Source organism: Oncorhynchus clarkii, chromosome 16 (assembly GCF_045791955.1).
Source record: "Oncorhynchus clarkii lewisi isolate Uvic-CL-2024 chromosome 16, UVic_Ocla_1.0, whole genome shotgun sequence".
NCBI lineage: Eukaryota > Metazoa > Chordata > Actinopteri > Salmoniformes > Salmonidae > Oncorhynchus > Oncorhynchus clarkii.
Window position 1 is genome coordinate 40,005,437 of NC_092162.1, and position 24,741 is coordinate 40,030,177.

Genomic DNA, 24,741 nt, shown 5'->3' on the forward strand with positions numbered 1-24,741 from the left:
TCTTTACACAAAACTATCCGCTAGAGAGCGCCCTTGCACCGTCTTAAAGCCCGTTTGCTTACCAACTTGACCACGCTGACGTCATGCCAGCCTGGCGCCTCAAGGCCACTTCCACACTGCTATTGGTCTGAAAATCACATGACATGGAGCTCCAAGAATCCATAATTATGTTGCTGATATTTTTGGCCCCCAAAATATGTCAGCTTCCAACTGTCCTTATTCTCCTCCAGAAAACCTTTACTACAGGAACAGAAACGGGGGAAAAAACAACAACAATACAAATAATGTCATGCCAGGATAACATGTCTGCGGGTCATTTCATGGATTCTTTGATGGGAGGATCATCTTCCTATAGAGGCGAAGGCTACTCCAACAGCAACCATGGAATGTACATCCACCCGGCTGCATCTGAGTATGGATGCTCAATGATGAGACATTTTGGAGTAGTTGGATCGAAAAAAGACGAGGTTCCTCTGAGCAGCCACCCTCTCGGCTCCTACCAAGATGCGCCTTACCTGTCATCCCAACTGGGCACATGGACCTCGGCTTCCAAAACTAACAGGGACGAGCAACCTGTTGCCCAGTCCAGTTTACAACCGTGTTCGTTTCCAACCGACAACGTCAAAGAGGAGGCGTTCTGTTGTCTGTATCAGGGTGACAGTAGCAGCAGGGCTAATAAGGACGCTACAGAGTTGGCTACTTACATCCGGCTTGGGAACAATAGTAGCAGCCAGACCGACCAAACCGCTGTCTCGGCGACGTCCGAATGTTATGGAGGAGAGAAACAGGTATACCCCAGAGGGAGCAGGGGACAGCGAAAAGAGCAGGTCGGGACAGGCTTTGCTTCTTTGGACCAGGTGACGACATCTGTTGAATCACCCAGAGAATCAACGGTTAAAATGAGCAAATCTACCCAGGAGACAGTCAGCGAGGAAATGCGCAACGAAAAGGCAAAACAGGGAAAGAGCATGAAAGAGGAAAGCGCAAAGACTGACAGTTGTTCTGATAACTCCGACAGCGAATTGAAAGGTAACCCAAAAAGCCCCCCCCCCCCTTCTCTCCTGTCTCTCTCTCTCTCTCTCACACACACATACTTAAAAACGTACCATAAAACAGTTGTGAGATACAATGTGGCAATTTTTAAAATGGTGTACTAAAAATGGTGTACTAAAAATGGTCTCCTCTGCATGCATGAGCTAAGCTTCAGTGGGCGTTTTGATATTCTGCAATTGTGTATGCTATATCTACTGTACACTCTTAGAAAAAAAGCTTTGGATAAAAAAAAGGTTTTATGCTTGTTTCATATATGGCACCCCTTAATGTTCTATATAGAATCGTACTTGGTTCCATATAGAACCCTATATCGAACCCAAGGATTCTATATAACCAATTTTGATTCAACGAAGAATAACCCCTGGGGTTCTGATCAAAGCACCCTTCAAAAGGGTTCTGTTTAGAACCTTAAGGGGTGCCATATATGAAGCAAGCAATAGAATCCTTTTTGGTTCTATCCAGAACATTTGGAGACATTCTGAACAAGCATTTAATGGTCTAGCCTAGCAGGGGTTACCGTGGCGACGGCATTTATCACCTTTCTATTCATGTGAGAATGTGAGATGGGCCGTTATCATTGAAATAAACACGTTCACACACACTCATAACGCATAACGCGCGTGCAGATCAAACAGATTGACCAGACAAATACACACACACAGACACTACACGGGACATTTCAAATGTATAAAGAAGGCCTAACCATTTGCAACAACTTAATTTGACTCACCATAATGGTGTAATTATATACGTTAGACTATATCCTACGTTATATAAAGCAGAATACAGCTTAGGCTGTACATCACGTCTTAATTTCGATAATGACTGTTTTTTTTGTTGTAAAACAGTGTACGATAGACGCAGTCTGAAATAGCGTCCACGAAATTGTCTTTCCTTGAATTTTAAACTATTATATCTCGTTTTATTTATATGAAAATCACCTTGCATATAAAATACATTTTCTTATAATAACAATGTGGTTTAGCTAGCGTAAACGTCATGCAAGTTAATATATTCCCTTTTTATTTTTCTTGTAATAGATAACGGGTGGATAAGTGTTGTGTGTATCCAAAATTATTAAAAGGAAAGGTAAAGGGTGAATACATATATTATTAACGAATCGTCCACGTGATATTGTTATGAATATTATTATTGTTATTATTATTAATAATACGAATATTACATTGCTTGGTTACGTTGTGTATTTGTATTAGCTAACGCTATGGAATTCAGTTTAGTAGAGTTCAAGTTTGCCAAAAATGAATTTCTATTTGGGCCAACGTGCATTAAATAAATGTTGCTGCAAAATGTTAAACTATCCCTCGTTTGTCTTATAAAACCGTCCAGTCTCGGCTACATATTTTGGGGTAGAGCTATATTTGTAATTGCCTCACAAAATACTACTTTCAACCGCCACAATGTAGCCGCCTAACATTTCATATTTGGCCAGCCTTTGGGAAGAAAATAAAACCACCGATAATCGAGAGATGACACTATTATATTCTGCTCAACGTTGAATTCGTCAATCGTTTCAAAATGTTGGAAATATTTACTCCTAAGAAAATCGAAGCTGGGAAGTAACCATGTATGTTATCCGTGTACCCTTGAATATACGTAATCAAGTACTGGCTATGCAGCTATTTCCAATCTCTCTCCAGTTTCCATGTAGGGTAGCCTCAAACCTCAAACCAGGGCTATAGGACAGTAATACAAGTGGGTCGGATGTAGTATTGCTGCCAAACGAATAGGCCTATACATTATGTTTCATCATTCATCAAGTATTTTTTTGTTGTTGCATCTTCGTTCAAAGCGTTCGAAGAAAGTCGACAAAAATAGATGATTTTTGAACCCATGTATTTGATAGAGCGCGTGGACATTTGATTCAAGATCAAGAACTTGAATGTGCATTCGAAATAAAGATTGTCAAAGACAGTCCAGACATTGCGGTGCGGCAGTGCAGACCTGACGCAGACCAATTGGAACGCAAAAGGCCTGGTATAGACTGCCTTGAACACGGAAGTAGTCCTTCAGTATGCTCACCTTTTCCATGTTTTATGTCTACAGATGATTTTACACTGGAAAATGCTCCAGGAAACTGGTTAAAAGCCACAAGTGGACGGAAGAAGAGATGCCCGTACACAAAGCACCAGACGCTCGAGCTGGAAAAGGAATTTTTGTATAACATGTACCTGTCTCGCGAGCGCCGCCTGGAGATCAGTAAGAGTATCGATCTGACCGATAGACAAGTCAAGATCTGGTTCCAGAACCGAAGGATGAAACTCAAGAAACTCAATAAGGAATGTCGTGGACGGGATCATATGGCAGTCCACAACTTCACTTAAAATTATTGTATCTATAAAACCATTCCATATACACCCAAACACACACACACATACACACACACACACACACACACAAAGTGTGCCTTCATACAAGGACAATATTTCAACGATGCCCAAGAGTACATTACTTTATCAAGGAGGGACTTGGTTTCGGGTCAGCAGTTGAGTTTGCCTTTCAACACATTAACATTGAATAGAGGTGTCGGTTGCCCTGCCAACATAGAACTGCTAGAACTGCCGGATTGAAAACAGACATTGTTTGTTTTGGAATGTTTCCTCATTCCGTTGCTTCATCTTGTTGTCTTTAGTTTAGTTGCTTCTGCTATGTAGGCCATGATAGGCTATTCGCACTGTTTGCATGCACATTGTTGCTTGCGTCATATAAGACCCGTTGACGATTCCTAAAGGAAAATCGTGTCCAATAGAATAAAGGAGGGGATTTGAAATGAAATATATAACATATAGCTTGTCCTTCCCCTTATTATCATGTTAGCACTCTGAGAAAGGAAAAGACAGAGGGGAAGAGAGAGAGAGAGAGAGGCTGCAGATGAGAGTGGGAAGATCATGGCCGTTTTAATAGAAGAGATTGGTTTAAATAGTATCCAGGTGACCACAGTAAGTCAAGGTCATAAAAGTATTATGTCAGGACCGTCTCGTGGTGGAAGCATGAGCTCGGGGTGGATTTTATGATCTGCAAATATAATGTGCTAGCTGGCTGCTGCAGTAAAGATGCATCGTTTAAACGTGTGTGGAGGAGAGGGCTAGGCTAGTCTACAGAGTGGAGAGTGTCTGCTTTGTACTTGAGTCACCAACGCGCTCGACGGGCTCCCTCTGCTATGTAGTCTGCCGACTACTTATTTGACGATACAGGGTTGTTTGTTATCTCGTCAAGAAACGAAAAGGATGGATGATAAACAACAACAACAGAAACATCAAAGACAGCTTGAATAAATAAGGACCACCACGACAGAGTGTCTCCGGGGAAATTCAAGGTAGGACACAAATAGGTACGTATTATTAACTCAGCTGTGATTTTTGAGATGTCACGCCTGTCTGCCGGTTGGTCTGCCAGTGGAGCTTGTTTGACAGCGCTCTCGAGCATGCGAGATGGGATGGGTTGTCTGATTAAACCAATTGATTTGACGTTCTTCTTTTGGGAACATTTTGAGCATTTTGAACCAGACATTGGTTTTGTTATTGCTGTGTTGATATCGATTATGTATACTTTGTCTAAATAGTTTTCCCTTTATTAGTTGGGCATTTTCAGACACCATTTGTTATTATTCTGCGGTTTAACAGTAAGCTATTTCAATGTCCTAATTTGCTGTTGGTTCTCAATGTTGTACACACTTAGCCTATTTAGGATGACAGTGACAATGATATAGTACATTCGGATGAACGATTCCTATTTGTTTCATTATGCTGGTAATAGCTATGTTATGGTTGACAGACAATAAAATCCTTACCTGGCTTTGAGTGTTTTGCTGTTTGTTTGTCTCCCTTCCCGATGGAACACCCCATCTTGCGCAGCTGAAGCGTGGTTTAGGTAGTTTCATGTTGTTGGGATTCGCTTCCTGGCTCCGCAACAAGAAACTGCCTTGATTACGTCAGTTCGTCTTCATCAAGGGCGACACTTTCCGTTCAATTACACCCTAGACTCTGACTGAAGTCCTCGCAAATGGCATTGTAAATGAACTGGAGCTGTAATAGCCGGGACGGAGACTTTTCTCCCCGGCTCTCATGTTTGTGACGGGCTGTAAAACGTACTTTAGATTCTCATAGAGAGAATGGGCTGTAAACAACATGGGGTAGACGTTAGACCTTTTTCGTTGCCTTTTCATTTCGTTACTGGTTTCTTCTTAGGTTTCCCTGATGATGCTTTTGTTTGGGTTTCATTTTTTTCCATCAATATATGATGAGCATATCCTTTACATATGAAGAGTGAATCGAGCTGTAGGCCAGTTAGCAACATTGCCAAGTATTAATTAAATGTATTTTTTATTTCCCCTCAAATGTGTACAATGTTATTGGCCTTAAAGTCAATATAAAATGTGGAAATAATGTATGTTGTCGTTATGTAGGCTATTCAACCCTCTTCTGTATAGAAGTTGATCACAGACCAGTATATCTCTGATTGTGGCACGTGTGCGATTGGGCTCACTGAACGGACCTTTGAATATCCCTCTAATTTTGTTGACCTATAATGCATTTGCAACCTCTTCGGATCAGGGGGAAATGACTCCATTATCAAATTATATTTCAGATGACACTTCTGATTGTTTCCGTTTCCTCAACGTTCTCAAATAAAAACGATCTGATCCATGAAACTAGGTTAACCTAGGTCCACATGACCCAAATGACAAGACGTGGCCGAGGAAAATCAACTGTTTGTTGTATTTATAATACACAACACAATTCTTTCACGTTTGGTCAAGAACGTGTTTTAACATGGCACATTCAAAGTCCCCTCTCTTTAAATGGAGAGCATGTGTTTATATTTACTCGCCATTTTGCCTTGTTGTTATATCAACCCCCTTCTCACAACAGTCAGTGCCACTAACAGAGACAGTCTGGAATCCAAAGTCATTTTCATTCAGTTCAGTGAATAGATGTCTCGCTCTGGAATGCACCACTGACAAATAATTTACAGCACTCGAATTGACACCCAGAGGAAACACTCAAACACTCACACTGAGACTGTTCGAATTCGTACTAGTGCACAATTACGCACAGCAATTACGCACGAACACGTAACCAGGTATTTTTAATGAAGGTTCACATTACTTGGCTAATTTTGCCTCTTTTGTAGACAGGTTATAATTTCTCGTATTATCTAATAGGAATTGCCATTGCAAATAGTATGTTGTCATAGAGTGAAGAATTGCATTTGACCATCTTAAAACAGGTGGGGCACGGAAGAAGAAAAGAAAGGAATGGCTAAGCTATTGGATGAATTTGTCACTTTAACGCAAGGCTTCACAGTCCGGTATCTGTATATCTGCAGTGTAACTGGGCGGCTTCATTATCTTCATAAAGGCGAACTCATTGTCACCACCATCCGGGTGTTTAAGTATATGCATAATGCAGGCTAATATAAATAAGCCTGGTTCATCATGAAACTGTGTCGCGAGATCGCGCATAGACTACACCCATGTTCCACCCCTGGCTAGAGCTGATAGCTGTGTCATGGTGAAACAAAATGTGTGCATGATTACTGCTATATCTAAAAAAGGCGTGCCCGGAGGTATCTGATACCGGATGCGAGCATTTGCAGAGGGCCTATATTATGACACAAAAATCAAATCAAATGTTATTGGTCGAGTACACATATTTTGCAGATATTATCCCAGGTGCAGCAAAAAGACAGCGCGGTAATACATAACAATAGAAAACAACACACACAAATCCCCCCCCCAAAAATGTAAAGAAAGAAATGAAGAAATATCAGAACGAGTCCGGAATATATATAGATACACTATATGAATAGAAAATGTGTCTACAGCAGTAGTTATATAGGATGAGCCTTGACTAGAATACAGGATATACACAAGAAATGGGTAAAACATGTAAACATAAATGGTGCAGCACAGTGGCACGTATACTAGTCTGCGTGTGTGTGTGTCCGTGCATAACCTATAAATTGGCAGTTGTTCATTTTCTGAATTGTCGCATTGCATCGGCGTTATGAGGAGTTAACGCACCATAATACACAAGTAGGCCTACACTGTAACAAAAACTGTCATTTGTATTATCAACAGTAACAAAACAAACAACAAAACATTTTACTGCGGAAATACTCTAAATGTCGGTGCATTGTGGGAAAATTGCTGTAATTCTAGCCCACAGAATACAGGACCATACCATATGCACCCACCACTGTCTATTTTTATGTGATCTGACACAGAGAGGGAAATTTGCCCAACGAAGCACTTGGCTGTTCTACAAGTGGTCTGGCTTTCTCGTTAATTAATGATTGAAGTGCTCCGCTGTAACCGCTTTATAAACCTTTAGTCATATAAACGGTTTCAGTAAAAGCTCTTAAACTAACGACGGATCATATGATGGACTTAACGATTATAGTGCTACGAAGCTTTTGGGGAGCTCATATGCCTACCTCATCCTTAATTTGCCTAAATTAGCTGTTGCCTGAACCATATAGACAGCTACCTACTAGCGATTTCTTTTAAAGGATTTGCGTTTCTGTTATTTAGCAGCATAACAATATATTGTTCACTGAATAGTTTTCAAATTGGCACCTTGGTGATTAAACATAAAGGTTTGAGGGTAAGATTTTAACCTGGACTGTATAGGCTAATTCATTTGACGATTCAAATTAGGTTTGGACTGTACAACAGAAAAAATATCCCTTGTTCAAATATGCATCATATATCAAAGTACTTCCTTGAAGTTCCTTCATGTAGGAGTGCACCTAAATACAGTGATCACTAGTTTGTAATGCGATATTTGCATAATTCGTTCGGGAATAATGTTAATTGTTATGCGAGGTGAGTGCAATTTTAAGCTAAAACCTCCATCTATCTAGAATTGACATGTTGAATGTAAATATTATGATTTAATATATTTATTTAAAAATCTAGCTTCCAAGTTTACTGTTCTCCGGATTTGTATATTATTTTAGCTCCACACATTTGCACCACAGTTTCCAACAATGACCTTGATCCATATAATCGTACATAAGATGTTTAAAACTTGCCAAATGATTTAGGAGTATATCGAATTAGATTTCAAATGAAACATGCTTCCGCTACGTATGGCTTCTGATTATTTTGCTAAACATTTATACATCAGTACTCAGTCTTAGGCCTACAGCGAGTCTAACACTAACATTTCTGAAATCTACTTTTTTTGCTATTTCCCTTGGTATTTATTTGAAACTATATCATGAACTTACGATCTTTACTATGTAGTATAGCTAGTATGTTTTGGACATACATGTTAAACATCATCTTCGGACAAGATGTTGATTGGCTGAAACATGCATGTGCAAAAATAAAATCTGCATTTCTAAAACCCAGCTCTTGTAGCCCTTTTTGAATGAAGAATTTAATCTGACTGCTAACAATATATTGCAGTCTGACCCCTCCACTGAGAGGAGAGAATCTTTGGACGCCATTGTTGTCTACAGTGACAGTCTGCGCCCTTTTCGTCTCCTGCAGTCCTCTCCTTATAACCATGTTTGGTCAGTGAATTCCTCTGCCATTGCTCCAGCGAGACAAATATCAAACCAGCAGTTGACAATCAGTGTGTAAATGCACCATTTTAGAGCATTTCCTTATATTGCATCCCAATACTGAGAGACATTATTAAAATGAATGGAATTTGATAGAATAGCGTTGTTAGAGACACGTATAACCCCACCCTAAAGTAGGATAGACATAACCATTTCAGATAATGTGTCAAATCAGTTAGACTCTCTTGTGATCGTCGTCCGTGCGTGCACAGGTTGAATTAAACGATTTACCAAAACTTAAGAACCAGATCAAACGTTAATCAAATGAATGACTGACAATGATCAAGGTTCATGGTGAAATATGGAAGAGTGCATTTGGGTTGCACAACATACGCACAATAAAAGCATTGTGGTAAAATACACAGTAAAAACAATAATTTGAATGAATCAACATTATCGGCTCTTTAATCAGGAGTTAGGCGAGTCTATATCACTACCTAATACATAGGCTACACTGGTATCATAACAATAGCTTCCGTGATATGGCTTTACACGCCGATATACGATTGAAATGTTCAGAGGTTTGGAATCACGGTCAGGAGCAAAAACGTAAATAACCAACCACAACTTAAGAAACCAGGATACATAAATGTGATATTTTCTTTTTTATTATCAATAATCAACAGCACAACAAATAAATACAAATAATACAGCAGAATAATGACAAAATAGGATTTTAAACATGCATACATTTGTCAACAATGACATAAAACTGATATTTGTCCCCAGATGTAATCATATTTGTTGTTAAATAATGCATTTCCGTTCAATCAGCAATACCAATAGTAATATTTGTAGATGAATTTCATATCTGTGGGGGAAACAATACTAAACAAGACTCAAGCTACTCTGTCTTAGACATAAGTGCATATATTAATTAAGTACATTCATGTAATTTCTACCAATGAAATTATGAACGACTAAACAATAGCCTATACCTTTTTCCTATTGTTTGACCATAATAAAGGCTATACATGAGGAAGACGTTTGGTCAAAACGCGTTGCAGTATGCCCGACCCGCTGTCATAAAACATGCTGATCTGTTTGTTCATAGTATTGTGAATAGTTCCCTATAGTTTCTCTGCATCATACTGGCCTGCCTTTTTGACTTTTCTGGTCACTTATAAAGTCGCCATATTGCCGCATGGGTAAGGTTATAAAGCGTGTATTACGCATTTGTTTGAAATTATAGTATTATATGTGTGTCTGACTTTTAATGACAGATCACGTTGTCTATAATATTTATATTATATATAAATATATTTATATTTAGGATTTAATGGGTTTAATATCAAGGGAAACCCCTAGGGGTAAAATAGTCTGGTGCCCTCATTGGGTCTGAATGGTAACTGCGTATCTACTGGGAAAAAGCCAACGTTAGCGAGCACAAGGTTTATCCTATTTTATTTGAGCAAAATACATTCTATTTGACTGTCTTGATATTCAGTTGCATCGTAATGATAAGAATATATGGATAACAGTTTTGATTAATATTAACACTATTTTAAACATTAGATATAACACAACCTTACAATGCTTTTGCCCAACTTTGCAAGTCAAACAACGCCCTTCGTCCCCAACCTCCATAGTTATCTTTTACTACACAATCACTATAATTTAAACCTGCTACAAGTTCCAGACTTATTAGGTGTTTACATTTCATTGTTCAAAAGCTAAGGATGCTATACAGACTACCGTACAAAGGCCATGTTTTCATTGCAGGAAGTTCAAGTAATGCAATGAAATTAGATAAAGAAATGAAAGAAATTATCACATTTTTATATGTCTAAGTTTCCATTCCATTATTCAATTTAACGCAAAAACGAATGACCTCCCTTGATATTTTAGGTCACCAACGCAATGACTTCGAGACATCACACTACCAGCTCTTAAATGACAAAACAAGACCCTGTCGAAGATGCCATCTTTAACTATTCAATATTCAATAATAAGATTTGAGATAATAGGCTATGTCTATTTTTATTTCTGACATTGTGGATTAGCGGTCTGTCTTAAATTCGTATTGGACAATAAAAGCTCAAATGTAATATTTTGAATATGAAAGTCTGTGATCTTACCATAGCATGCATTCGACGAACCATCGTCGTTAAATGTGTTTGTGGGGTCAATAACTGCAGCAAATCGGAATCAGCCTTATACAGAGACTTATACAGATGGGCCTGGCTGAGATGAGAAGTACACACTCTGAAATGCACATTTTGTAGGCTATTGTTAGCCGCAGAATATACACAGACCTCTGCTCTATAGGCATAAATGACAACAAAAGGCTTATGCTGGGATCAGAGATCAGCTAATACCATATTAGTCTTACAAAGAAGAACGTTTATTCGTCTGCAAGCCTGCATCTCTAGCCGGATTATTCCTTGAACCAATACCTCCTCTCCTCTGCAGCATATAGTCCCCCAGTCCCTGTCATTGCTGTCCGTCCTCAGCGTTCCAGTTTGATGGGACTTGTCCCACATGGACAGTGTTGCTTTTATGTTAAGATAGGAACTCGACTGCAGTTTTATTAACGACAAGTTTATGAACAATCAAATGGTCCTCGTAAAAATTTATTGAAGGACATAAAAACATGCACCGCCGGCCACTTGCCGAATATACCGCTGTAGTGTGCAAAGTTTCAAGCATCGTAGTAGTTTCAAGCATCCTCCTCATATCTAAAGCATACGTACTCAATTTTGGGAAAACATATCCCCATAATGCCAATTTGTAGTCCGTGCAAACTTTTTTCTTGTTCATATATTACATTACCTAAATTACAATATCATAGACTATCCAATATTATCCATGCGGTTCATGGTAATATAAAAAAGTAGAGTAACTATCTTTTCCCGATAAAAAAAAGGAATAGCGTTATACAATGAAAAATGCAAAAGAATAAAACGCCTTATGTGTTAGAGAGTGAGTTTAATGATCTATTTTACTACTTAACTATGTCTATACGCGCATGAAACTGGACTACAGATATTGCGCACACTAGACAGAGATTGATTACATCAACAAATAGTGCCTGCGATTTCAAACCTAGCCAACCTTAGTCTGTTTTACGATATATTTGACTATTTGACTTATATTTTATCAACGTCAGGATAGAATACTGTTGAATTTACCTCTAATTCATCCAGGGGAAAACATCTGAATATGATTCTATAAGACATATATTGTGTAATGCTGTGATAACCCGCGCATTGATCCACTGTGCAATTTTTGTGGGGCAAAATATAATCACGTGTTGCTAAGGCAGCCAATTGCAGATGGGGAAGCTTTGAGAAATAATTACCTGCGTTGATTGTTCTATGGGTAGATCAAAAAAAAGTACACACACTCCATATAATAATCGGATGCATGTAAAAGAGAACGGAACCATCGACATGTCGACCACGGGTCCCATAAGTAATTATTATGTGGATTCCTTGATACACCATGAAAGCGAGGATGTTCTTGCGGCTCGATTCTCGGCTCCTGGTTCGCACTCTACCGGCCCTCGTCCAACGTCCCTTATACCGGAGTGTGGTGACTATCCGTCCTGCAGCTTTTCCCCGAAACCACCCGTGTTTACTAGCTCTTGGGCCCCTGTTCACTCCCAGTCCTCAGTGGTTTACCACCCATACAGCCACCAACCTCATTTAGGAACGGACTCAAGGTATGTGCGGTCATGGCTAGAGCCGATCTCGGGGACCATGTCCTTCCCTGGCTACCCAGCCAACGGCAGACACTATGGGCTGAAGCCCGACGCCTTCCAGGAGCATCGAGCCGGTGACTGCCTCGCCTCCAACGGACGCAACTACACGGATTATCTCTACTGCACCTCCGCTGACATTCGAGAAAAGAACCAAACGAACATCCCTTCTCCCGAGACCGAGCTTTTGGCTTCCGGAAAGCATAAAGACGAGAAACCAGAATTAGACCCAAGTAAGTTCAAGCCCCTTGTTTTACAACCGGGAATGGGGGGGGGGGGGGGGGGGGGGGGGGTGTTTGGATGATATTCTGTCTGTGTTAATTGCGTTTGGTTTAGAGCTGGTCTATAGTGTCTCTTTCCCATAATATGCTCTTTCATTCATCTTTTCTTTCCTCGACTGAATCTTCTCTGCTCGGGGGCTATGTTGAGGACTTATAAAGAGACAAACGCTAGTAGGATTGGGCTATAAAACGACGAGCAGGTTATAAAATAGGTCTCAAAAAACAATTCGGATACAGCCAGTGTGGATGTTGTGAATGTATAGGGACACTGAAATGTAAAATGCTCGCGTCTAAACCAATTAGGTAGCCTATTTTATGTGCCAAATACTTCAACATTGATCGTCATTTTAATCTATTTTGGTGGTCACCATTTTGGTGGTTTATGCTACTATTTTATGTTATGCTAGTATGCCACTAACTCCATAAATAAAATAAAAAATACACTACCTTGAATGAACTTTTAAAGATAATCTCAATGGGATATTATGTTGCTATATCAAGCATCAAGTATATCCAGTAAAAGTGGATATTCTCAGAAAAAACACCAAAGAGAAACCCTGATAAATAACTATCATGGCAACACGGGAACACGTGGTGCCTATGTGTTGGTTATATGTTGTCTGTTGTCATAGGCTAAACGTTTTCCATTTCAAGCCAAATTCAGGTATAACGCCAAAAACAACTTGAGGAATGTTTGCAACATATTCGAGGGACTTTCACTACTGACTTGTAAAGGCTTGAACCACAGGCCGTTTTATGGGCCTATAAAGTGAATAAGCCCATTGAGTATTTTACGACGGCATTTCTCAGAAGTCCAAGAAAGAGAAAAGCTGGAAAAGCATCACTAAATGTTGTAGATAGGCCTACATGTTTTGACGTTTGTTGCCTACAGCATTACATTTGCTGATACATACTTTATCTGGAGATACACTAGTTTTGTACTGGAGACCCACGGGACAAGGCTATAGTCTAGGGCCATTGTATGATTGTTGTTTCATTTGTCATTGCTTCAAGTTTATTGCTGACTGATCATGTGTTATTTGCAGATAACCCAGTGGCAAATTGGATTCACGCGCGTTCTACAAGGAAGAAGAGGTGCCCTTATTCAAAATACCAGACTCTCGAACTTGAAAAGGAGTTTTTGTTCAATATGTACCTTACCAGAGACCGTCGATACGAGGTGGCAAGAGTCCTCAACCTCACTGAGAGGCAGGTCAAAATATGGTTCCAGAACCGGCGGATGAAGATGAAGAAAATGAACAAGGAAAAAACCGACGCCAACAAAGAACAATAATAAAGGAATTGTTACAAAAACGTCATCAGACAAAAACAAGCATCAGACAACAGTAAAATAACCACTATTGCCATGGACAACAACAAAGATAAACCAAAATACATTATGCTCACTTCTTAATGTTGGATTTTGGGTTGGCTTTAGTTTTTGTATTAACCCCACCTTCCATGTTTGTTGCGAAATATTTTTTGTTTTATATGCTCTCCTTTCTTTGTCCAGTTTTAAACGAACCCCTTTCCAAGAAAATAAAACATTCTGCACTTACTTTGAAGATACATGTATGTGTTTCTTTGTTATAAGGGACATTTGAATTAATGATATTTTGGACAAATTAAAAACTGCCCCGAAGTAGGCCTATAAGAAAGAGAATACTTGAATTGTTTTAATTTCTTCACTCCATCATTTATGATGTCCCTGTGAATGTTTCTTCCATGTTTGTTCATTTTCTATGCTATGGGTGTAGTAGCACATTTTATACAGAAAGAGAACATCTGCCGTCTTAACAAAATGTCTGTCTTGCGTCTATGTGGTAACGTAACCGTTTGGTGTACCTAATTGTGCATTTCATATTCAGTCGATTGTATAGGCACGTTTCATTCATTATATACGTGTAGATATAGGCCTACTCAAATATAAACATTACCACGAGGCTCTTGTGTTTTCTGTGTTTCTTTTCAGACGTCTCAAAGTAAAACAAACGTAAATATGCATGCAATCTTACGACCAATTTAGATCCACATGTAGAACTACATATTGGAACTTAAAGCGCACATTTGTTGCGCGTAAAATAGCCAATGTATCGATAATGATGTCAACACAAAGGCAACACGAACCGCATTTGTGTTAATCAGGAGACCTGTAAGAAATGAAATATCCCAATTTCCCTGCACGTTGTGTGGAATATTGGAAGCAGATGGAACATTTCCTAATCCTCTTTCGAGTATTTGCAAGCAAATCAGAATCTTTAGACTAGTTCTCTTTAGAGTGTGCCCATAAGTGGGTTATTTTTTCTCTCTCGAATAGATTGATGTAAGTTCGCCGACACATCAAGGTTGTTACTAAATATGATTTCCCAAAACGTTTGTTTTATATTGTGCTGTTTTGATACAAATTATATTTGAATGCATGAATTTAAGTTTACCACTTGGTATGCAGAGGCCACCACATCTGTCCACAAACTACCACAGCTAGTTCGCATTGCACTGCGTAAACATCAAAGACATAGCCTATAAATCAAAATGTAGCAGTAAAATGTGTTATAGAACAAATAGGAAACAGTCATTACTCATATTTTGGAAAGGAAATAGACATTTATTTCGTGACAAAAACCGCAGAAGACAACTTCATATAAACATTTGGCCAATGAGCCTGTGTCGTCACAGGCCTAGCCATATGTGTCACGTGTAATAATTTATTTTCCTAAGCAAAAATACTAGCAGCTGCTTATGAAGATATTATTATATTTTTAACCTTTATCCATGTGTTGAGGCTCCTTTGCGTGTGCGTGAAGCTAAGGAAAAAGTAGTTAGGCTCGCAGGAATTCTGAACAAATCTTGTAGCCAACGCTATAGGCATAGTTTAAACCAACTTCTTCATAAGCGAGAGAGTAATTATAATTATTGAATTGTAAGAAACATATTTCGATCCATTCGTCTTGTTTGAAATGTAACGAAATTAAAGTTTCCTAATGTGAAAATAAATTCACGTCTGGCATTTGTTTCCTGGGCTCTTGGCCTAAATTGCCTTTTTGTGATGTTGAACAATATGGACAGGATGTTGTAATTTCAAAGCCCAATCCAGTGTATTTCCGCACAGGACAAAAACGCTGAGTTTACAGCCCTGTTGGAGCTCGGTTGTTTGTCTCAAATTCAGACGAACAAAGCAAACCCGACTAACTGGCTAGACGTCTGGGCTAAATTACTTTATGGTTTTAATGGTGGGACGGTGGGCGATGGTGGACTCGTTCAAAGGGGACTTGCTACAGCTAGTTTGTCTGTTGGGCCCACCGCAAACAAGCCTACTGCCTTCCCCCTGGGCAGGTCTCTCTGAGCACGGCAGAGTGGGCTATATGACCGCAAGAAGAGAGAAAAGCCTGTTCGTTATCTTAAGACAATCCATATGAAGAGAATGTCAAAAACTATTCTGAGGGGGTCTACTTAAATAAAAGCAAATGCAAAATATTGGAGGCCCTATAAGGATATAGTTTATTTGACAGGTCGTAAAATACATTTTCAACACATATTTGTGGCCCTATATTGATTATGTATACGACTGCATTTATTTCTCCCTCATGTAAGCAACGTCGATTTGATGATAGCATGCGTGGTGCAGATGAATGTTGGTGATCGAACTCAACACTAGATGACACTGTTGACCGACTGTACTGCTATGTGCTGCTGTGCTATGGCCTTGCGTGGTGCACGAATAGGGCTAGGCCAATGTCTATAGGTCTACTGATGGAATAAATGCAGTTTTCGTCATTCATCACATTTTTAAGAAAAAGGATTGAAAGATGTGATATAATTGACTGTCTCACTTGTGTAGGTATGGGTACAGAAGACATAGATTATGACTTCGTTGAACCATTTTATGCGCGTATGGGGAGCCTGTTGTACGCTATTTGTAGGATGGGTCACACCAAAATGAACCTACATTTCCCATTCACACATGTTATGTTATGACCTTTCACGTTAGTAGAACGTATACGCCTAATATGTGTAGTTGACTAAGAGCTGGTTTGTACACATGTTAATCAAATATCATTAATTATGCGTGGTTATAAACTATTAGCAACGCATCAAGCTTTATGTATAGGAGCTAACGTTAGCCGAATCGATTAGGTTGGTTCTGCATATTTGCATCAACATTGAAGGCCAATTAACATTTGGACTGACATTTGAAAACATAACATTTTTCACCTTAAACGCAATTGAAATCACTTCCTAGCCACGGTTTTTTATGGCAGTTGGTCTAGTTTTTCTCTGGAGAGGCGTGGACCTTGTACCATAAACCTTGTATTTAATAAACCCCATACTTAAGAGAACAGCAGACATTTCCGTATAAAAACAATGTAGGCCTATCTGAAAAGATCTTCAAACAAGTAAAATGAACAAACAGAGAACGTTTTTACTTCTGCAATTGATTGACAAATAACACTGAATATTTGAATAAGCATTACCCCTAATAACGAACTAACACTAATACCAGATCCTAATAATACCTCATGATAATAATAATATGCTAATAGCTATTGTAATAATAATGTTGTTAACAGCATTTATAGGCCTACATCAGAAGCATACTATTATAGTCTAATTGTTTCTTAGTCCCTTTCAGTGCTTTTGTTGTTGAAACAGCAATCAGGATATTTATAGACTGTTACAAGTCTGTAAATGTTCTCTGTGGGCCTTTCATATTTTACGATGACGTGTAAAAATCGTCAGTAACACCACAAAACCAACACGAGCGCGCATTCAGGGAGAGGCCATGCTACAACTAAGCTATACACAACTGAAATAAACACCGCGCTATCGATATCTCCGCTGAAATAATGAGACATCTAATGTAGTCTAATGTAACATTTTATTAACTGAACGTGGCAGATTTACTACTTTTGCTCATAGGTTTAACAGGGTCAGTAGAGTGAGTCGGGTATACAGGCCTCATTTATGTTTGCTCATGCCGGGGTTTCATGGCCTTCTGTAGTTAAGTGCGCAAGGGACTGGTAAAGCGCTTATAGCTCAAGTATGAAAACTTAGCGCTAATGTTGAGCTACAAGGGTTAGACATTTGAATGGGTTTGTGATTTTGTTAAAGATGCCATTATCATTATTATTTCCGTTATCATTATTAAAGCATTACACATTTGTAGTTAGTTATATGTGCTAGGCCTGGCCTACTCGTTTATAGTTATATAGGCCTTTATTTTTTGTTACCCTGTCATAAATAGCAGGCAGTATAGTGGGCCCTCAAGCAGTGCTATTGTGTATTTATGGTAGGCTAAGCTAACAGCTAACAGCGTCCCTTTTTAAACCATTATTTGATATAAGGAATGGCTCTCAAACTACATACGCAGGTTACATATGATGACTTTATTAAGAACAAGGCCTTTTTTAATGTATTTGTTATATATGTGTAGCTTTACAGGGTTGGACTGGACCAAAAATCGGCCCTAGCATTTCTAACAAACTGCCCATTATTTTTCCCTTGAGCCCCCACGTCTCATTTTTTCTACCAGGCCCCCACACTGGCCATATTATCTTCCTTGAGGCCCCCATTATTAGCCAGATTTAAAAAAAAAATCCAAGTTAGACAGGCCCACTGGGCAAAACATGGTCCAGCCCATCTGGCATTTGCCTGAAATGCCAGATGGCCAGTCCGCTCCAGTAGCTCTATGTGTCATAGTAATTTGGCCACAAAGACAACTTGAGAGTTTAGCTTTTTCACATGGTGATCATAGGCATCATATTGAGCTCATTTTTCTTGTTGTAGTAGAATGGTTAGTGCAGGTTGTCTATCATGGTGTATGTACACGCTGACCGCTTGGGTAAAAGATGAGTTGGGGGGGTTGTTGGGAGGGAGGATTATGGTGGGGGTGGTTGGGTGGGAAGCTAAAAAAAAAAGAAGGAAAAAAAAGAGAAGCGCTTGTGACTGTGTCGGCGGAGCAAGCCAGCTATAACCTTAACACATATCCAAAGCACACGACATGAGCCGGATTTGAGGCTGAAAAAAGGAAAACTACTGGAGATAGTGAGAAAAACTCGATGAGAAGAGTGTTGGAGCGCGAGAGAGCTGCCTGAGACTGTTTGTCCAAACGGGCAGCGTTTCTCCATCTAGTTCCGGTTTGTCTGTGTTCTGTGTGCGACTGGGAACCTAAACAAAAGGCTGCCACAATCCAGAACGGGGATATTCTACAACGAAGAAACCTTCCATTGTTTAATGCAAACTAAACAATGAGCTCATATTTTGTTAACCCTCTTTTCTCCAAATACAAAGGAGGCGAATCACTGGAGCCAACTTACTACGACTGCAGATTCCCACAAAGCGTTGCCCGTAGCCACACGCTGGTCTACGGACCCGGGGCAGCTGCATCGGGCTTTCAGCACCCTTCCCATCATGTCCAGGACTTTTTTCACCATGGGACCACGGGGATCTCCAATCCTGGATACCAACAGAACCCCTGCGCGCTGGCTTGCCATGGAGACGCAACGAAATTTTATGGATATGAAGCTCTACCGAGGCAACCGCTTTATGGTACCCAGCAAGAGGCAAGCCTCGCGCAATACCCAGACTCTAAATCCTCTAACGGCTCTAACCCCGGAGAAGGACAAGGCCACTTAAATCAGAACTCGTCTCCCAGTATTATGTTTCCTTGGATGAGACCTCACGGTTAGAATGATTTTGTGTACTTTATTTCCCATATGTGCGAGTAACTATGTGTGTTTGTGCGCGGTGTGTGTTTGTGTGCGTGTTTGTGCGTGTGCCTGCGTGCGTAAAAGCAAAAGTAATAATAAGGAATTGAGAATGTCTTTATTTATTGCGTTTTAGTGCAGCAGAATATACAGGTCAATTGATTACATAGCTATAGCGAGTATACACTATAAACAATAGTTATGTAATCTCAGATCTTATATCAGGTGGCCTGTAATATTAACGTATAAGCTTCTAACAAACAACTTCGGTTACCATGTAAAGAAAAAAAAAGTTGTCTCACTTGACAGAGGTATCGGTGACACGGATAGTGTTTTTCTTGAGAATATCTGTAATGACAAAAAAACTGAAACCCAGAGTTATTTGAAGAACCTGAAGTACAACTTGTCCCCATCCCCTGCCATCCTAAATTAAATAGAGACCTACTAAACGGAGTGCCCAAACATTGTATGACCAAATTGTTACTGAAACAATAAACGATTTGTAATGCAAATATCCTACTTTGCTTCTAAACGTCAGTATTCCACCTGCTATTCATCTCTTCACATGTCCTTGCCCTAAACCAAGCTAATAAGGTAATGTAGGGTGTGATAGAATTTATAATTTAACACATCATGAACTATCGTTTCAAGTGTTTTTAGTGTTATCTTAGAAAAATATTTTAGGCCTAAGATACTTCCTCCGCAATCTGCAGAAGAACATGTATCTATTGTGTGTGCGCGCGCGCGCGTGTGTGTGAGAGAGAGTGTGTGTGTGGTTGTGAGTGTGTGAATGTGTGTGTTTGTGTGAGTGTGTGTAGTGCAGTTACCAGTTACATAATTGAAAAAGTAAACGTTACTAAACAGATCATATTTAATTTATACTACATGTGGGAATATATTAGATTTAGTTGTTTTTCCTTGATTTTAAAATATTAATTCCACCATCAAATTAACTCAGGAAAGTCCAGTCTGTGTTTTTCATTAAGATGATCAAATTACTGTAGTCCTACTAATAATATGTTAAAGACAATATCTAATACATATAAGCTAACCATATTTACTATTTCATTTAAGCACCAGGGAGGCGGAATGGAAGGCAAACCTACAGTCGTTACCAAACACTTGAACTGGAGAAGGAGTTTCTCTTCAATCCGTACCTTACACGCAAGCGGCGGATCGAGGTGTCCCATGCCCTGAGTCTCACCGAAAGGCAGGTCAAGATATGGTTTCAAAATCGGCGAATGAAGTGGAAAAAAGAAAACAACAAAGACAAGTTTCCGGGCCAGAGAGGAGAGGCGGATGCTGATGCCGAGGCTGAGGCTGAGGAGGAGGGCAACGAGGACGGTGAAGGGGAAGAGGGGGAAGAGAAAGAAGCGGAAGAGAAAGAGAAAGAGGAGACCAAGGAGTGATTTTATGGTCTTTTTATGGTTATATGGCAGAAAAAGGGAAAAAAAGAGGAACCATATTGACGATGAAAGGAGAGAAGGAGGCAGAGAGCGTCAACTTTATGGCCACTGTTTTATTAGTCAACAAGGGAAAGGAAAAAAAGATCCCACAGATATTGCTGGCATACTTATGTATGTATTTCTCCCTCTTCACGATGAGTTATATGGATGCAAATTAGTTATTTTGTAGTTTTTTACTTTTCCTTACAACATTTACATTCGGCAATATTGCATTTAGAAAATGTATCTTATACGTGATCTCTGTTTAAACGCATGTTTAATGGAGTAGGCTATAGGCCACTTTAGATTATTTATTTGATAAAAAAACTGATTTTATGTAATCTCCTAACAAAAGCATAGACAAACAAATACACATAGGCAGACAGAGCAGGGTACAACAACACTTAACCAATGCCAACTAATCCTGTAAATAGAATTCAAATTCACAATGGACAAATAGTTGCCATTTAAAATCGTAAGCAAAATATAACTCAACAATATGTTTAATGTTTAATGTCATGACAGCAGTGTGACTTCCGAGGAAATAACATTGACTAGCAGGCCCATATGTAAAACACATTTTATTGTTCTTTTCAGTTTTTTTGTATAATACTTCATTGTCATTTGTGGTGAAGAGCCAAGACAAGGATATTTAGTTCTTACTTCAGATAGGATTTTGGTAGGATTACCAGGGACATGCAATCGTTTTAAATCCTTAATAAAGATGCTACCTAAACCTGGGGAAATTGCAATAGAGATTTCTAAATAGAGATTTCATATGATATTGTTTTTATAGTGTTATATTAACGTTATATTATTAAGTTATGTATTATTTACCCAATATATACCTATGCTTGTTTAAGACAATTTGTGAGTCTTAGGAAGACAAAGTTAGCTAAAAGCCAAGTAACCGATATGGCAAGATTGTACCAGGGCACTACCTACTAAAACAGAACTTTGCCTTTTACTGAATTTGTATTCCATAATAACGGCACTGCTATGTTTAGACTAAAACCTATATTTCCCCCAACAACTAAAACTGCCTATAGAAAACGTACATGACTGTATGATAATAATACCTGCTACAATTAGCCTACAACGATTTTAAAAAGTAAGGCGTGTTATTTTAATGTGCTGGTGATAATACCGTAGTTTTTTTTGCACTGAATATAATCTTAATGTACGTCTTGTTATATTATTGATGTGAACAGTATGCTCGTTTGCTGGTGTTTCTCACGTGAAAGACGGAATTGTGTATCTCCGCCATTGTTGTTAACGTAAAAATACGAATAAACAAGATGGCTCACCATCGTACCTCTTCTTTATGGCCGTAAGAACTTGTTAACTGAATGACTGAATGACTGAGCATGTCTAGGCTACTGTTTCTATGCTGTCTGTCTACGCTACAGGGAGCAACCCACCATATACATACAGTATCGATGCCCTACAAAAGCATTTTAGATAAATGAGACACGGTCGATTGTTAGAGTGCCGATAGCCATTAGACATTAGATCTGATGCAACTATTGACACTCATGGTAACATTTGACTTGAAGTTGCACTTGCAGCCTAAGCATATTATTCCATAGTGTGCCTCGTCGACGACCAGAAGCTTCTCGGTGTCACAGGGCGACTGCAGAAGTTAGGTTATATGGAATGCAATAGGATACCACAGTTAACTTCTTTCACAGTGTAATGGTGGAAACAGACAAGTCTCCACCCCATTAGTCACTGATATAATTACAACGTTGTTACATATAGTTACAATGTTCTCACCACAGCAATTGAAATTATCAGTTGCTATGCCGTTTGTGGCTACTCAATGTGACCCAAGTAATACAACGATTTGATGGATTCTCAAATTGACTTAGAAATATGTCACTCCTATTACAAATCGTTTTAAGAGATAGTTCTCCAGTATCATGTACAATCAGATTTGTTGTTTTGTGGGTCTGTTGGAGACAGTCAACAATCTCAAAACAATTGTCTAATGTTATTGATATCAGTTGAAGCTGTATCAATGAGTAACTATGTCCTGTTCAAAAGCAATCATACTATTTAATGACAAGTTGACATTTAGTCTTTGACGTGACCTTATATGAAGTACATCACTGAAATTAATTATGAGGCACAATACTAGCTTTTTTAGGATAAGGAGAGCCTCTCCTATGATTTATATAAATTCTTGTAATGAGTAAATGGTGAAGTTTGCTTCAGGGGGGATTATAATGGACAAAGGTATGGGCCTGTTTCCCTGCACACTCTCTCTTCCCAGCCATGTTGTAGCTGTAGCAGAACATGTCATATAGTGGTTGACCATTAGGCGGTGCAAGCCAGTAGTTTGGCCAATGATGCCTATGTGTGTACATTAGTACAAAACTTAAAAGAAACGAAGAACACTTATGCTCACTGCACTTACTGAGGTTAAATATCGTCTATGGCCTCAAAGCCTTCGTCAGAGCTTTCAAATAGATAAACATTAGACACATTTACACATTCCTACATACACTATCTATACAAAGGTATGTGGACACCACTTCAAATGAGTGGATTTGACTATTTCAGCCACACATGTTGCTGACAGGTGCCTAAAATCGAGTGCACAGCCATGCAATCTCCATAGACAAACATTGGCAGTAGAATGGCCTTACTGAAGGTCTCAGTGACTTTCAACGTGGCCCTGTCATAGGATGCCACCTTTCCAACAAGTCAGTTCATCAAATTCCTGCCCTGCTCGAGCTGTCCGGTCAACTGTAAGTGCAGTTATTGTGAAGTGGAAACGTCTAGCAGCAACAACGGCTCAGCCGCAAAGTGGTAGGCCACACAAGCTCACAGAGCGGGACCAGCGAGTGCTGAAGCGAGTAGCTCGTAAAAATCGTCTGTTCTTGTTCGCAACACGAGTTCTAAACTGCCTCTGGAAGCAACGTCAGTACAAAAACTGTTAGTCAGGAGCTTCACAAAATGGGTTTCCATGGCACAGCAGCCGCACACAATCCTAAGGTCCCCATGTGCAATGCCAAGCATCAGCAGTAGTGGTGTAAAGCTCACCACCATTAGACTCTAGAGCAGTGGAAACGTGTTCTCTGGAGGGATGAATCCAGTACGGTCGGTGCCATTTAAGATGAGGGAGGACAATCTTTTTTTCTTGAGCATGTTTTACAGTACATTACAGTTTTTAATAGGACCGATGGTAAAGGCAATTTGCCGGATCCTTACAAGGCACCCGACCTTCGTCCTCGATATCTCCGTCTCTTTCTCTTGCGAATGACAGGGATGAGGGCCTTGTCGGTTGTCTGGAGTAAATCCCTCATGTCCGACTCGTTAAATAAATAATTGTCTTTCAATACGAGGTGAGTAATCGCTGTCCTGATTTCTAGAAGCTCTTTTCGGTCATAAGTGACTGTGGCAGAAACATTATGCACAAAATAAGTTACAAATAACACGAAAAGACACACATAGCACAATTGGTTAGGTGACAGTAAAACGGTAGCCTTTCTCTCCGGCTCCATCATTATTATTTTGTACATAATGTTTCTGCTACCATCTCTAATGACCGAAAAAAGTTCTAGAAATCATGACGGCGATTACTCCAAGCACGCAGGACCAGACGGATTACCAGGACGTGTACTCCGAGCATGCGCTGACCAACTGGCAAGTGTCTTCACAGACATTTTCAACCGCTCCCTGTCTGAGTCTGTAATACCAACATGTTTCAGGCAGACCACCATAGCCCCTGTGCCAAAGAACTCTAAGGTAACCTGACTAAATGACCACCGACCCATAGCACTCACGGCTGTAGCCATGAAGTGCTTTGAAAGGCTGGTCATGGCCCACATCAGCACCATTATCCCAGAAACCATAGACCCATATCAATTTGCATACAGCCCCAACAGATCCACAGATGATGCAATCTCTATTGCACTCCACACTGCCCTTTCACACCTGGACATAAGGAACACCTATGT

At 39.5% G+C, this 24,741-nt stretch overlaps 3 protein-coding genes across 4 annotated transcripts; all 3 read left to right on the top strand.

Annotated features, from left to right (window-relative positions):
- The first annotated feature begins 284 nt into the window (after window positions 1-284).
- Window positions 285-3,395, top strand: LOC139368433 (homeobox protein Hox-C10a-like). Its single transcript, XM_071107320.1, has 2 exons — window positions 285-999; window positions 3,118-3,395. The coding sequence occupies exons 1-2, from the start codon at window positions 285-287 to the stop codon at window positions 3,393-3,395; spliced, it is 993 nt and encodes a 330-aa protein (XP_070963421.1).
- An 8,613-nt stretch (window positions 3,396-12,008) lies between these two features.
- On the top strand, window positions 12,009-14,571 carry LOC139368435 (homeobox C9a). The gene is made up of 2 exons (XM_071107326.1): window positions 12,009-12,579; window positions 13,674-14,571. The coding sequence occupies exons 1-2, from the start codon at window positions 12,009-12,011 to the stop codon at window positions 13,919-13,921; spliced, it is 819 nt and encodes a 272-aa protein (XP_070963427.1). The 3' UTR covers window positions 13,922-14,571.
- Window positions 14,572-18,543: 3,972 nt separating this feature from the next.
- On the top strand, window positions 18,544-22,087 carry LOC139368436 (homeobox C8a). 2 transcript variants are annotated; one of them, XM_071107328.1, is made up of 2 exons: window positions 18,544-19,308; window positions 20,412-22,087. In XM_071107328.1, the coding sequence occupies exons 1-2, from the start codon at window positions 18,873-18,875 to the stop codon at window positions 20,738-20,740; spliced, it is 765 nt and encodes a 254-aa protein (XP_070963429.1). In that variant the 5' UTR covers window positions 18,544-18,872; the 3' UTR covers window positions 20,741-22,087. The 2 variants fall into 2 exon arrangements, with proteins under 2 accessions (XP_070963429.1, XP_070963428.1); XM_071107327.1 differs by having other exon boundaries at window positions 18,558-19,308; window positions 20,406-22,087.
- Window positions 22,088-24,741: the final 2,654 nt, after the last annotated feature.